The 16598-nt window shown below is 39.8% G+C and overlaps 1 protein-coding gene across 2 annotated transcripts; it reads left to right on the top strand.

The window, feature by feature from the left end:
• Positions 1–22: 22 nt before the first annotated feature.
• Positions 23–13923, top strand: LOC139561341 (endonuclease domain-containing 1 protein-like). Of its 2 annotated transcripts, XM_071378367.1 has the most exons (3): positions 23–1266; positions 8215–8471; positions 10252–13923. In XM_071378367.1, exons 1-3 carry the CDS (start codon positions 1257–1259, stop codon positions 10939–10941), a joined length of 957 nt encoding a protein of 318 aa, XP_071234468.1. In that variant the 5' UTR covers positions 23–1256; the 3' UTR covers positions 10942–13923. The 2 variants fall into 2 exon arrangements, with proteins under 2 accessions (XP_071234468.1, XP_071234467.1); XM_071378366.1 differs by lacking the exon at positions 23–1266 and having other exon boundaries at positions 8012–8471.
• Positions 13924–16598: the final 2675 nt, after the last annotated feature.

The raw sequence follows: 16598 nt of genomic DNA, 5'->3' as shown, positions 1-16598 counted from the left end.
ACTCCATCGAAGAAGAAGACACTTTCCCTTCATCGGATCATTGTTTACATCAAACGGAGAGTTACAGAGGAAGTATCTTTTATAAGGTTGAATGAAATGGATTGTAATCTTATTGCTACATCTGTGAAGTTGTAAGAAGAACGGAAAAGCGAATTGAAAACATTATACAGTTCTATCTCTGCAGTCATCTACCTATGATACCCGTAGCATTGGTTTGGTATCGGTAACTACCGGTACAATCAGCGGCCACTTGTCTGCATGTTCAATAGTATTTTTACAATCGTAGTTATTTTAATGCATACTATCGCTTATATTCGTGCTTTGTTGTATGGTGTAAGACGTCTGTGAAATTGTGAAATAGTGTGTACGTGATGCAGACTACAGTTCAGTAACTTTAGCCAGCTACTGTACAGTAGTTTATTTTCGGTTCCAGTGTATAACAGTTTTATTCAACATGTATCAGTCATGGATTAGCTAATACATGTATTATGTTATCTACTTTAATGGTGTGGTAATCGGGATATTTGCCTTACATTTCAATCTACACATGAATATGGTTCTACAATGTATTGCAATGTTAGGTAGGCTATTCAATTCCCTTGGCATTCTGCAAGCATGAATACTTTACAATAATGGAAGATATGCATTGTGTTAATCTTACTATTTGTCCATGTATTGAATGATACACAGCTTTCCATAAATGCAGTGTGGACTTTTTACAGATGAAACCCCTTCCATTATGACACTCCCTTCCTGTATCTGTCATAAAGGCCTATGCATTCTTTGTCCTTTAGTTACACAACTAAATCTAGTATCTGTCACTTACCTTTCATGCTGTAGATCTGCTGTCATGGTGCTGAGAATGCTTAGTACTGTATCTGTCACTTATGTATTCTCTGTATGTATTAGGTATGAACCCTTGGACATACAGGTACCTCCAGCTCTCCCTCCTGCCTCACGTTTGGCCGCTGTCCCTGGTGATCTACCCCAGGCCCCCTTGTATCCACCCCAGGCTTCTGAACTTGCCCCAGTGGGGTGAAGACCAGAAGAGGGTGATGTCCTTCCTGCCTCTCTCTCTCTCTCCCTTAAATGCAGCTGGTGATTCCAGAGAGCCGGCGGGCATCTCTCAACAAGAAGCAGCAGTGGATTGACCGGATGCTGTTTACCAGGAGCCTCCTACAGAGCTCACAGTTCATCACTGTCCTTTCCCCAGTGGGGTGAAGACCAGAAGAGGGTGATGTCCTTCCTGTCTCAGAATGTGCTGGGGTGAGTTTTTCCATAATAAATGAGCAGCTTAGAAATTGTAATTTTAATATTTTCTTCTCTCATGATCTATCAATACCTCAGGATGCCACTGGGTAAACATGATCTAACTGATTAACTTTTCTGTGATGATATGTGGAAGAAGATGTGTCTGAAGTAAACAGAGGAACTGGCCTAGAGTTAGTCCTGTCTGGTATAATCAGTGGTCAAGGCTGGACGAGGAGAGTTGGGTTTGATAAACTCCTCTCTATGAAGATGAGTCCTGTCTGGTATAATTAGTGGTCAAGACTGGACCAGGAGGGTTGGATAAACTCCTCTGTATGAAGATGAGTCCTGTCTGGTATAATTAGTGGTCAAGACTGGACAAGGAGGGTTGGATAAACTCCTCTGTATGAAGATGAGTCCTGTCTGGTATAATTAGAGGTCAAGACAGGACAAGGAGGGTTGGATAAACTCCTCTGTATGTGGAACAGGTGTGACTATTTATCATGTGTAACAATTAAACCTCCCTATTGGCTGTGTGTTCCACATTCTAAAGTAGAACCATCATTTTACTTGCTGAAATATTCTCCAGAAATGACCTCATTGGACAGAAAGGGGAACTCCTCCCCACACGCATGTTGAACAAATATAATGTTTCCCTGAAACAAAGGATTCCTGTAGTTTCATGAAATAAGAAATGTATTCATAGTGTCCTTTGTCTGGGGTGATGTGAGTTTCCTTCAACAATCAGTGTTCCAGATAGATGACACAGGAACCTTAGTATAAAACTCTTTAGTAATAAAATGTAATTGCAGACAGAGATTCACATCCAGAATACCTCAGTAGTCTATAGTAAAGATCTGTGTGGTAAAACAGGAGACAACACTCTTTATACCAGGTGGTGTGGACAACACTCTTTATACCAGGTGGTGTGGACAACCTATGTCAAATGCATACGTCAATCATACCTTAACATTGTTGCATTGGATTAGATACAAGGTATCTAAGATGAGAAAAGCATGTCAAGACTGTGGTTTGTCACTCTGCTATGAGCCATCAACCACACCTGTGTGGTCTCAGGCTCTTTGCTACTTTCAGAACATCTTGGCCTTGCGGCTGAGTGACTATCAGCAGGAGCAGACAGTTCTCAGCCTGAGAACTAAAGCAGTACATCTCCATCACCCAGTACTTTTACATCGTTGCACATTGCAAGCACACAAAGGTTATCACATACAGTGGGGAGAACAAGTATTTGATACACTGCCGATTTTGCAGGTTTTCCTACTTACAAAGGTCTGTAATTTTTATCATAGGTACACTTCAACTGTGAGAGACGGAATCTAAAACAAAAATCCTGAAAATAACATTGTATGATTTTTAAGGAATTAATTAGCATTTTATTAATCATGGCATTGGTGTAGCCCCACCTCCGACCCCCAGGGTAACCCCCAACAATAGTATTTCATACAAGACCAACATTTAAGTCAACATTTGATGTGAACACTTAGCAAATAAACGTCCACACCTTTACAGGAAGTAAAACTGTGTGACCTGCTTCAGCTGTTTAACATTTGTATGTAGGTGAAGAAGTTAAACATGTTTTACTTAAGTGAAGCAGTCATTTTAAATGTTATACATGAAGGTAGGGTAGACTGGGGAACAAAGTAACACAGGGTCAGTTGTAACAGATAAATAAGTCCAATTAGTAACCAGGTAGAAAGCTCTTATTCAATGTGATAATGGTTGGTTAGTGTCTCTACTAGGGCTGGGCGGTATACTGTATTTTACTATATACCAGTGTTGATACAAGGACCGGTTTGAGTTTTTACTTTACTTTCTAGAACGGTATTTGAATGTTTGGTTTGTTAAATGTGATACGCTGTGTGTAACGTCCATTTTTATAGTTTACTCTGCTACTTGATTCATCCCTCTCCGCTCTCTCTCTCTCTCTCCACGCCACTTTCCACACAGACCTAGTCCCGCCCCCTGTCACTCAAGGAGAACATGTGTTGTTGCTTGACAACAGACACTTTCGTTCAGTCTACTTGGTCAATGCAGCACATGCAACAATGTTGATGACAACGATGTTGTTTCCACTTTGATCTTAATATAAATCCACATCTATAATTACAATATTACTTTGTGTTTCTTACATCTGCAAGCAGCTCGTTTGGATTTTCTTAGCAAGTTAAGCTAAATCGTGTTTGCCACTAATGGCTAACACGCTAGTTAGCTGGCTAAATCAGCATGTTGTTTGTTCAACTTCTAAATCAAAGAGGAAGAGGCAAAGCATGCATATGTAATGTAGCCAAATATTATAGGGTCCCCTAGGAAACACTGAACATCCCTTTGGTTCCTACCCTGTCACAATAACTCATCCATGGCATTTTCATTCGTTGTCATGTCAAACACCACTGTATTCAAAGTACCCACCATTATTTATATTCTAACTATAGAATTATAATAAACATTCTATTTCCATGATTCCAAAAGTTCACCCAAGTGTGTTGATCTAAATCGCAATTGCAACATTTGGTTAAAATAAGGCCTAGTATTTTTGCCCGTATCGTGGCCCTGTGGAAATGATCTGAAATGAGTGCAGGAAATGCAGACAAAGATGGAAATGCAGGAAATGATTTTAGGTTGAAGTTGAATTGAACAGAATAAGCCAATCAGAATGGAGAAAGACTTTGAAATAATTGACATTGAAATAATTCAGAATATATGTGTTGCCACCGTAGGATCACACACTACTCATAAAGAAAATGGACAACTTTTATTAATCAAAAACATTAAATACCGTCAAAAATGTGAAAAATATAATATGATCTTTTGGCCATATCGCCCAGCTCTAGTCGCTACATGACCAAGAGGTTTTGTTTAAATCCATTGATTACTTTTAGTTTTATTTAAGTTTTTTCTTCAATAAAAAAAGGTTTTTGAGACACTTGAGTAAATATACTTGCCTCCTCTCTTTTTGTTAAATTATTGACCTGTGGAACATTCACCTACTGGGTCAATTGTAACATTTAATTCCCACCACTTGGTTGAATTGTAAATGACTGGTACGTCCTGGGAACATACTTAGTGTGTTATGGTAGCTGAGATATGTTGTTTGTATAAAAATATGATTCCTCTAACTTAAATAATATTTTCCTAATAAACTAAAGTCTAAAAGTGTTAGTTTGTTCCCCAGTCTCCTCTACTCTTACTGAGAAAAGGCCTCAACTGAAGAATCTACAGCTGCTGAGTCTGAGGTGTTAACCAGTCCAGTGCTGCTCTGACCACAGTGTTGTTAGGAACCACATTTTCTAACTCTACACACACAGCCTTGTGTCAACTCTTACTGTGAACTACTTCAGTTACTGGAAATATACTCAGCAGTGGTCAGACCACAGAATATGCTGTTAGGTTCTATTACTAGAGTGAGAACTTGAACCAAACCAAGTTTATTCTTCCCAGAGGGTCAAACCAGCTGCATTAGACACAGACATGGTTTCTCCTGTGGTAGTATACAGTCTTGGCCAAATGTTTTGGGAATGACACAAATATTAATTTCCACAAAGTTTGCTGCTTCAGGCTCTTTAGATATTTTTGTCAGATGTTACTATGGAATACTGAAGAATAATTACAAGCATTTCATAAGTGTCAAAGGCTTTTATTGACAATTACATGAAGTTGATGCAAAGTGTCAATATTTGCAATATTTGACCCTTTTTTTCAAGACCTCTGCAATCTGCCCTGGCATGCTGTCAGTTAACTTCTGGGCCACATCCTGACTGATGGCATCCCATTATTGCATAATCAATGCTTGGAGTTTGTCAGAATTTGTGGGTTTTTGTTTGTCCACCCGCCTCTTGAGGATTGACCACAAATTCTTAGTGGGATAAAGGTCTGGGGAGTTTCCTGGCCATGGACCCAAAATATCGATGTTTTGTTCCCCGAGCCACTCAGTTATCACTTTTGCCTTATGGCAAGGTGCTCCATCATGCTGGAAAAGGCATTGTTCATCACCAAACTGTTCCTGGATGGTTGGGAGAAGTTGCTATCGGAGGATGTGTTGGTACCATTCTTTATTCATGGCTGTGTTCTTAGGCAAAATTGTGAGTGAGTCCACTCCCTTGGCTGAGAAGCAACCCCACACATGAATGGTCTCAGGATGCTTTACTGTTGGCTGGCATGACACAGGACTGATGGTAGCGCTCACCTTGTCTTCTCCAGACAAGCTTTTGTCCGGATTCCCCAAACAATCGGAAAGGGGATTCATCAGAGAAAATTACTTTACCCCAGTCCTCAGCAGTCCAATCCCTGTACCCTTTGCAGAATATCAGTCTGTCCCCGATGTTTTTCCAGGAGAGAAGTGGCTTCTTTGCTGCCCTTCTTGACACCAGGCCATCCTCCAAAAGTCTTCACTTCACTGAGCGTGTAGATGCACTCACACCTGCCTGCTGCCATTCCTGAGCAAGCTCTGTACTGGTGGTGCCCCGATCCCGCAGCTGAATCAACTTTAGAAGATGGTCCTGGCGCTTGCTGGACTTCCTTGGGCGCCCTGAAGCCTTCTTCACAACAATTGAACCGCTCTCCTTGAAGTTCTTGATGATCCGATAAATGGTTGATTTAGGTGCAATCTTACTGGCAGCAATATCTGTCACCTTCGTCGTCCTCCTCATCTGAGGATGAGTAGTAAGAAGGATCGGAGGACCAATGCGCAGCGTGATATGAGTACATCGTTACTTTTATTAACGAATAACACTGAATAACCATACAAAACAATAAACGGACAAACGAATGAAAACGCAACAGTCCCGTATGGTGACATACACAAAGACACAGAAACAGGAAACAATCACCCACAACCCACAATACAAAACAAGCTACCTAAATATGGTTCCCAATCAGAGACAACACCACCCTCCTTTTGAAGCTTCCAGTCTGTTATTCAAACTCAATCAGCATGACAGAGTGATCTCCAGCATTGTCCTCGTCAACACTTACACCTGTGTTAACGAGAGAATCAATGACATGATGTCAGCTGGTCCTTTTGTGGCAGGGCTGAAATGCAGTGGAAATGTTTTTGGGGGATTCAATTAATTTGCATGGCAAAGAGGGACTTTGCAATTAATTGCAATTCATCTGATCACTCTTCATAACATTCTGGAGTATATGCAAATTGCCATGATACAAACTGAGTCGGGAGACTTTGTGAAAATTAATATTTGTGTCATTTTTAAAACTTTTGGCCACGACTGTATGTGAGGCCTTTGAGACATCATACTAGATATGTTGACTTGCTGGTCAAGGGAAATGCAAGTTTACTTCTTTGAGTTGCTGAGTTAGAAGTGTTAAGCCTTGTGGGATAACCACCCATCCCGGATCCGGGATAATTGTCATCAGAAACGCTGACTAGCATAGCGTAGCATAGTGCCACAGGTAAATAATATTACTAGAAAATATTCATATTCATGAAATCACAAGTGCAATATTGCAAAACACAGCTTAGCCTTTTGTTAATCCACCTGTCGTCTTTACAGCGAAAGCAATACAAGCGTTTGTGTAAGTTTATCGATCGCTGGACGAAACAATAAGTACACTTAGCATCAGGTAACTTGGTCACGAAAATCAGAAAAGCAATCAAATTAATCGTTTACCTTTGATGATCTTCGGATGTTTTCACTCACGAGACTCCCAGTTAGACAACAAATGTTCCTTTTGTTCCTTAAAGATATTTTTTATATCCAAATACCTCCATTAGTTTGCTGCGTTATGCCCAGGAATCCACCGGAAAGAGCGGTCACGACAACGCAGACAAAAATTCCAAATTATATCCATAATGTCCACAGAAACATGTCAAACGTTTTTTATATCCCATCCTCAGGGTGTTTTTCAAATGTCTATTCGATAATATATCAACCGGGACAGTTGGCTTTTCACTAGGACCGGGAGTATCAATGGCTGCCTTTCCCTTTTGCGCACAACTCACTTTGAGAGCCCCCACATATCCACTTACGCAATGTGGTCGTTCACGCTCATTCTTCAAAATAAAAGCCTGAAACTATGTCTAAAGGCTGTTGACACCTTAGGGAAGCCATAGAAAAAGATGTCTGGTTGATATCCCTTTAAATGGGCAATAGGGATGCATAGGAACAGAGAGGTTTCAAAAACAGGGGCACTTCCTGATTGGATTTTCCTCCGGTTTTCGCCTACAATATCAGTTCTGTTTAACTCACAGACAATATTAAGACAGTTTTGGAAACTTTAGAGTGTTTTCTATCCTAATCTGACAATTATATGCATATTCTAGTTTCGGGGGCTGAGAAATAGGCAGTTTCAAATGGGTACGTTTTTTTAGACAAAAACGAAAATACCGCCCCCTAGTCTTGAGAAGTTATTAATGAATGTGAACTCAGCAACCGTAATTCCAGAACAGTCCCACTGTTGTAATAGTGTGATGTGTATCTTCTGACAGACTATGCTGAGTAAAGTCATGTTTTTATCCTAAAACCTTTTTCTACCAGAACCAAAGTGTGGATTCAGTCACTATTTGAGCAGTCTAATCTCGTTAACCCAGAACTATAATCTTGTGTGATTAAGTTCTGGGTCCATACGTGTTAGAAACTACAGGTGAGTCACATGTTATTTGTTACAGCAGTTTCCATGGAAACATACAGAGGGGTTTATGCAAATCAACCCTTTCTGTCTTGACATCTGAAGGAGGAGTCTCTGAAAACCTATTTAAAGCAGTCTGTCCTGACTCAGCTCAACAGTCTCCAGTCTACCAACTGGTCTCTGAAATAACTATTTAAAGCAGTCTGTCCTGACTCAGCTCAACAGTCTCCAGTCTACCAACTGGTCTCTGTAACTTCATCTTTGTCTCTGTGGTGTACAGTCTTCAGGTGATGATGGGGGTATTGAATCATCTCTCTACTCTCCTCCTTCTCTCTCTCCTTCCTCCTGCTCTCTCTCGTGTAGTGAAGAAGTTCAGTGATGTTCCACAGTGCCAGAAGTTCTTCCTGGAGGAGACAACTCCAAATCTCCCAGGTATTTTGGTTGGTGGGAAAGTCCAGGACCAGAACCGCTACAAGCCGATCTGCCAGTTGTTCAACAACATCTACAGGTTTGCAACTCTCTACGACACGACCAACAGGATCCCTGTGTTCTCAGCCTACACCTTCACTGGTCCTCCTACGGGCCCCAGACCAAATCAACCCTGGATGATAGAGCCCCAGGTAGGACTAATGTTTTTTTCATATAACATGACATGATTTGTTTACTGCTATACAGTTCAAGTCAGAAGTTTACAGACACTTAGGTTGGAGTCATTAAAACTCATTTTTCAACCACTCCACACATTTCTTGTTGACAAACTATAGTTTTGGCAAGTCGGTTAGGACATCTACTTTGCATGACACAAGTAATTTTTCCAACAATTGTTTACAGACAGATTATTTCACTTTTATAATTCATTGTATCACCGATTGTGTCAGAATATTAATTGTATCATAATTCCAGTGGGTCAGAAGTTTACATACACTAAGTTGACTGTGCCTTTAAACAGCTTGGAAAATTCCAGAAAATTATGTCATAGCTTTAGAAGCTTCTGAAATGGCTAATTGACATCATTTGAGTCAATTGGAGGTGTACCTGTGGATGTATTTCAAGGCCTACCTTCAGACTCAGTGCCTCTTCGCATGACATAATGGGAAAATCTAAAGAAATCAGCCAAGACTTCAGAAACAAAATTGTAGACCTCCAAGTCTGGTTCATCCTTGGGAGCAATTTCCAAACACCTGAAGGTACCACGTTCATCTATACAAACAATAGTATGCAAGTATAAACACCATGGGAACACGCAGCCGTCATACCGCTCACGAAGGAGACGCGTTCTGTCTCCTAGAGCTGAACGCACTTTGGTGCGAAAAGTGCAAATCAATCCGAGAACAACAGCAAAGGACCTTGTGAAGATGCTGGAGGAAACAGGTACAAAGGTATCTATATCCACAGTAAAACGAGTCCTATATCGACATAACCTGAAAGGCCGCTCAGCAAGGAAGAAGCCACTGCTCCAAAACTGCCATAAAAAAGCCAGACCACGGTTTGCAACTGCACATGGGGACAAAGATCGTACTTTTTGGAGAAATGTCCTCTGGTCTGATGGGGGTGCTTTGCTGCAGGAGGGACTGGTGCACTTCATAAAATAGATGGCATCATGAGGAAGGAAAATTATGTGGATATATTGAGGCAACATCTCAAGACATCAGTCAGGAAGTTAAAGCTTGGTCGCAAATGGGTCTTCCAAACGAATAATTACCCCAAGAATACTTCCAAAGTTGTGGCAAAATGGCTTAAGGACAACAAAGTCAAGGTATTGGAGTGGCCATCACAAAGCCCAGACCTCAGTCCTATAGAAAATTTGTGGGGAGAAGCGTGGGCGAGCAAGGAGGCCTACAAACCTGGCTCAGTTACACCAGCTCTGTCAGGAGGAATGGGCCAAAATGCTCCCAACTTATTGTGCGAATCTTGTGGAAGGCTACCTGAAATGTTTGACCCAAGTTAACAATTTAAAGGCAATGCTACCAAATACTAATTGAGTGTATGTAAACGTGTATGTAAAAGCTGAAATAAATCATTCTCTCTACTATTATTCTGACATTTCACATTTTTTAAATAAAGTGGTGATCCTACCTGACCTACCAGGGAATTTGTACTAGGATTAAATGTCAGGAATTGTGAAAAATTGAGTTTAAATCTATTTGGCTAAGGTGTATGTAAACTTCCGACTTCAACTGTATATCACAGACAGTAATGTTACAGAATATAAAACTACCACTATGGAGGGTGTAGAGACTTGATTGATTGTCTTGATTGTGAACCTCCTCCCCCGGAAAATAGGGTTTATTGTACAGAAAAGAGGGTTTATTGTACAGAAAATAGGGTTTATTGTACAGAAAAGAGGGTTTATTCTACAGAAAGGTTGTGAATGAATGGATGTATGATTGTTTCCTGCAGCTCAACGGGGTAAACAACAGCCCTGAAATGAAGATAATGGGAGAACACTATCAACACCAGGCTGGGAACTACGACTATAGTAACTCAATACAAAATAAAGGGGTGAACAGAGGTCACCTCTTCCCAAATTCACATGCTCATGACCTTGATACTCAGAAGTCCACCTTTACCCTAACCAACATCGTTCCCCAGGTGGTGTCCTTCAACGATGGCAGCTGGAAGGAAATGGAGAGAAATGTCAGAGAAAAGCTGATGACGGACTGTTTTAGTAACAACAGGAAGATAAAGGCCTATGTGGTGACTGGAGCGGTGCCCAGTAAGAGCAACACACTGAAGAACGCATTGAACAACACACTGAAGAACGCACTGAACGACCGAGTGAACATCCCAGATCTCATGTGGACAGCCTACTGCTGTTTGAACAAGAAGAAAAAGTGGATGGCCGAAGCACACTGGGGGTGGAACAAGAAGGTAAAGAGGAAAACATTGAAACCAGAAACCTTGGGAGCACTCGAAAAGGAGTTGAACCAATTTCACCAAGGTGGTCGTGTCCAGGTGTTCCCCAAGGATTGTCCAAGAGGTCCTAAACCGACCACTACCTCTAACCCACCCAGTTGGAAGAATTCTCTTAAAATCATTTCTTCCACAGTCAGGAATCTTTACAATTCCATGATGAATAGAATTGGATGATCAAGGTACAGATGCTCAGACTATATCAACAAACTATCAACTAAACTCTGTTGAAATGATGTAGATATGCAACCACTTGTTACGGTTAGAGTAATGATTATAGTGGTTATAGTGGTAATAAGGGTTATAGTGGTTATAGTGGTTATAAGGGTAATAGGGGTAATAGGGGTAATAAGGGTAATAGGGGTTATAGGGGTAATAAGGGTTATAGGGGTTATAGTGGTATTAAGGGTTATAGGGGTAATAAGGGTTATAGTGGTTATAGTGGTTATAAGGGTTATAGGGGTAATAAGGGTTATAGTGGTATTAAGGGTTATAGGGGTAATAAGGGTTATAGTGGTTATAGTGGTTATAGTGGTTATAAGGGTTATAGGGGTTATAGTGGTTATAGGGGTTATAGGGGTTATAGTGGTTATAGGGGTTATAGTGGTTATAAGGGTAATAAGGGTTATAGGGGTTATAGTGGTTATAAGGGTTATAGGGGTTATAGTGGTAATAGGGGTTATAGGGGTAATAAGGGTTATAGGGGTTATAGTGGTAATAAGGGTTATAGGGGTTATAGTGGTTATAAGGGTTATAGTGGTTATAAGGGTTATAGGGGTAATAAGGGTTATAGGGGTTATAGGGGTTATAAGGGTTATAGGGGTTATAAGGGTTATAGTGGTAATAAGGGTTATAGTGGTAATAAGGGTTATAGGGGTTATAAGGGTTATAGGGGTAATAAGGGTTATAGGGGTTATAAGGGTTATAGGGGTTATAGTGGTAATAAGGGTTATAGGGGTAATAAGGGTTATAGTGGTAATAGTGGTAATAAGGGTTATAGTGGTAATAAGGGTTATAGTGGTAATAAGGGTTATAGTGGTTATAGTGGTTATAGTGGTTATAGGGGTAATAAGGGTTATAGTGGTTATAAGGGTTATAGGGGTAATAAGGGTTATAGGGGTAATAAGGGTTATAGTGGTTATAAGGGTTATAGGGGTTATAGTGGTAATAAGGGTTATAGTGGTTATAAGGGTTATAGGGGTTATAGTGGTAATAAGGGTTATAGTGGTTAGGGGTAAAACGGGTTATAGGGGTAATAGGGGTAATACGGGTAATACGGGTTATAGGGGTTATAGGGGTTATAGGGGTTATAGTGGTAATAGGGGTTATAGGGGTAATACGGGTTATAGGGGTAATAGGGGTTATAGGGGTAATAGGGGTTATAGTGGTAATAGGGGTTATAGGGGTAATAGGGGTAATACGGGTTATAGGGGTAATACGGGTTATAGGGGTAATACGGGTTATACGGGTTATAGGGGTAAAACGGGTTATAGGGGTTGTAGTTTCTTCTCTTCCCTCTGTCCATCTCTTCTGTGTCTATATATATCTATAGTCTATACTCTTCTATGTCTATATATATCTATAGTCTCTACTCTTCTCTCCCCTCTCTGTCCATCTCTTCTATGTCTATATATATCTATAGTCTCTACTCTTTTCTCTCTACCCATCTCTTCTATGTCTATATATATCTATAGTATATACTCTTCTCTTCTCTCTCTGTCCATCTCTTCTCTGTTTATATCAAATATAAAAAGTATGTAAGGGGACAGAATTCTATTTTAATAAATAAAATACAGTTTAATTTCTTGATGATGTGCTGCCATTACTCTTGTTAATGTTAATAATTAGGCTTACAGCAGGGTTGAGGTCAATTCCATTTCAATTCCAGTCAGTTCTAGAAGTAGACTGGAAATCCATTTCTCTTCAATGCTTTTCAATGAGGAACATTTGGAATTGAAATGGAATTAACCCCAACCCTGGCCTACAGTTTGTCAGGTTGTGACTTCCTTATGACTGTTACCATGGAGATACTATTATATGTTCTGAATGTAATTCTATCCCTGTTACCATAGAGATACTATTATATGTTCTGAATGTAATTCTATCACTGTTACCATAGAGATACTATTATATGTTCTGAATGTAATTCTATCACTGTTACCATAGAGATACTATTATATGTTCTGAATGTAATTCTATCACTGTTACCATAGAGATACTATTATATGTTCTGAATGTAATTCTATCACTGTTACCATGGAGATACTATTATATGTTCTGAATGTAATTCTATCACTGTTACCATAGAGATACTATTATATGTTCTGAATGTAATTCTATCACTGTTACCATGGAGATACTATTATATGTTCTGAATGTAATTCTATCACTGTTACCATGGAGATACTATTATATGTTCTGAATGTAATTCTATCACTGTTACCATGGAGATACTATTATATGTTCTGAATGTAATTCTATCACTGTTACCATAGAGATACTATTATATGTTCTGAATGTAATTCTATCACTGTTACCATAGAGATACTATTATATGTTCTGAATGTAATTCTATCACTGTTACCATAGAGATACTATTATATGTTCTGAATGTAATTCTATCACTGTTACCATAGAGATACTATTATATGTTCTGAATGTAATTCTATCACTGTTACCATAGAGATACTATTATATGTTCTGGATGTAATTCTATCACTGTTACCATAGAGATACTATTATATGTTCTGAATGTAATTCTATCACTGTTACCATAGAGATACTATTATATGTTCTGAATGTAATTCTATCACTGTTACCATAGAGATACTATTATATGTTCTGAATGTAATTCTATCACTGTTACCATAGAGATACTATTATATGTTCTGAATGTAATTCTATCACTGTTACCATAGAGATACTATTATATGTTCTGAATGTAATTCTATCACTGTTACCATAGAGATACTATTATATGTTCTGAATGTAATTATATCACTGTTACCATAGAGATACTATTATATGTTCTGAATGTAATTCTATCACTGTTACCATAGAGATACTATTATATGTTCTGAATGTAATTATATCACTGTATGTATCCATCTTCTTCCCATCTGAAGGAACAAACATCTATAATGAATTAAGCCTGTGAGAGTCTGGTGTTTTGTTCTCATGTTGTTTAAATGTAACCAAGTGACTCCAAAATGTTCCAATTCAACATTAAACCACGTTATTTGAGCTAAAAATATAAATTATTGAACGTAAATTTATGCTCTTCAACCGATCGCTGCAATGTATCCATTGTTGTTTGTTGTTTTTAATTAATGGACATTTTTTGTAGGGGTTGTTAAAAAAGTTGTTTGGTCAAAAAAAGTATGACATTTTAAAGAAGAAAATACAAACTTTAGAAGCCTTTTCAACCTGGAATACATTACAAATTAGCATTTCATTTGTGCAGGAAAATTCCTACAACAGGATGATCAAATTAAGATACGGCTCCTGTAGTGTCACGTTCCTGACCTTGTTTTCCTTTTGTATAGCTTTGTTTTGTTGGTCAGGACGTGAGCTGGGTGGGCATTCTCTGTGTTTGTTCCTTGTTAAGTGTCAGGGTTAATTGACCAACAAACAAACAATGTGAAACAACCTCCCTATGTATGTCTCTCAATCAGAGGCAGGTGTTTTCGTTTTCCTCTGATTGAGAGACATACATAGGGAGGTTGTTTCACATTGTTTGTCGTGGGTGGTTGTTTCCTGTGTCAGTGTTTGTTGCACCATACGGGACTGTTTCGTTCGTTCATCGTTTTATGTAGTCATTTTTCCTGTTGTGCGTTCTTCGTGTTTTATGTAAGTTCGTATGTTCAGGTTTGTCTACATTCGTGTTGTTGTTTTGTAAAATTATCAAGTGTTCTTCGTGTGTTTAGTTTCGTCTTGTTTAAATAAATTATGTCATCATACCTCGCTGCAAATTGGTCTTCCGATCCCTCTCTCCTCTCCTCGTCCGAGGAGGAGGAAGAACTAGAGTTTCGTTACATGTAGGTTTCACAGCAGTATTTCGTTCCAAGCAGGTTTAGCAGTTTTTGCAGCAAACAAAAATAAAATACCCTTTTACAAAGTACAAAATACTAAAAAAATATCATATCTGGTGTAAGAGATATGATGCAGAACGTATGTTCAGAGTGTCAAGATCCAGACGGGTTTGAGCGCTATCAGGAGTACCTTCCTTGGGAACCTAAATCTAGACAGAGTCACACAGACAGAACGACAGACAGACAGATGCACAGACATGTAGTGGTGAAGTTCAGTGACGTTGCAGATTGTGAGAAGTTCTTTATGGATAAGTTAACTCTTAATATTCTGGGTATTTTGGTTGGTGGGAAAGTCCAGAACCAGAACCGCTACAAGCCGATCTGCCAGAAGTTCAACAACATCTACAGGTTTGCAACTCTCTACGATACGACCAACAGGATCCCTGCGTTCTCAGCCTACACCTTCACTGGGGATGGGGAAAGAGACCACCCTTATTTGTATTTGTTTACTGCTGTATATATACACTCAGTGGCCAGTTTAATAGGTCAGCCTACACCCATCTAGTACTGGGTCGGACCCCCCTTTGTCTCCAGAACAGCCTGAATTATTTGGGACTTGGATTCTATAAGGTGTGGAGTTCAAATGTTGCTCAATTGGTATCAAGGGACCTGACATTCCCTGTACCATTGACACCAGGCAGGATGGGGCCATGGACTCATGCTGCTTACACCAAATCCTGACTCTGCCATCAGCATGACGCAACATGAACCAGGATTTGTCGGACCAGGCAATGTTTTTCCACTCCTCAAATGTCCAGTGTTGGTGATCGTGTCCCACTGGAGCAGCTTCTTCTTGTTTTAAGCTGATAGGAACCCGGTTTGGTCGTCTGCTACAAACCCATCTGTGACGAAGACCGACGAGTTGTGCGTTCCAAGATGTCGTTCTACACACCACTGTTGTACTGCAGGGTTATTTGCCTGTTTGTGGCACGCCTGTTAGCTTGCAGGATTCTTGGCATTCTCCTTGGACCTCTCTCATCAAGCTGTTCTCCAGCACAGGACTGCTGCTGACCTGATGTTTTCTGTTTGTAGCACCGTTCTCGGTAAACCCTAGACACTGGCGTGCATGAAAAGCCGTCCGTTTCTGAGATACTGGAACCGTTGCACCTGGCACCGACAATCACACCACGCTCTACGTCACTTAGGCATCTCGTTTTGATCCTTCTAATGTTCAACTGAACAGTAACTGAATGCCTCGATGCCTGTCTGCCTGCTTTATATGGCAAGCCACGGACACGTGACTCACTGTCTGTAGGAGCAACCCGGGTCAACATCTTCTGGTCTATCTCTGCTTGCCACAGAGGTTAGCTCACTCCTTCATACTGTTAACACTTCAAGGGTAGTTTGTGACACGGTATACTACGAGTCAGTGAGGGCCAATGAAAACCAGTAACACTTCTATTTTGGTTCCACTAGTTAATGAAACCAGCATCACTTTTGGTTCCACTAGTTAATAAAACCAGCATCACTTTTGGTTCCACTAGTTAATGAAAACCAGCATCTCTTTTGGTTCCACTAGTTAATAAAACCAGCATCTCTTTTGGTTCCACTAGTTAATAAAACCAGCATCTATTTTGGATCCACTAGTTATTAAAACCAGCATCTCTTTTGGTTCCACTAGTTAATAAAACCAGCATCTCTTTTGGTTCCACTAGTTAATAAAACCAGCATCTCTTTTGGTTCCACTAGTTAATGAAAACCAGCATCTCTTTTGGTTCCACTAGTTAATGAAAACCAGCATCT

This window comes from Salvelinus alpinus, chromosome 31 (genome assembly GCF_045679555.1).
Source record: "Salvelinus alpinus chromosome 31, SLU_Salpinus.1, whole genome shotgun sequence".
Lineage (NCBI taxonomy): Eukaryota > Metazoa > Chordata > Actinopteri > Salmoniformes > Salmonidae > Salvelinus > Salvelinus alpinus.
Note: the sequence above shows the minus strand (reverse complement) of the source record. Positions and strands in the feature narration are given on the sequence as shown.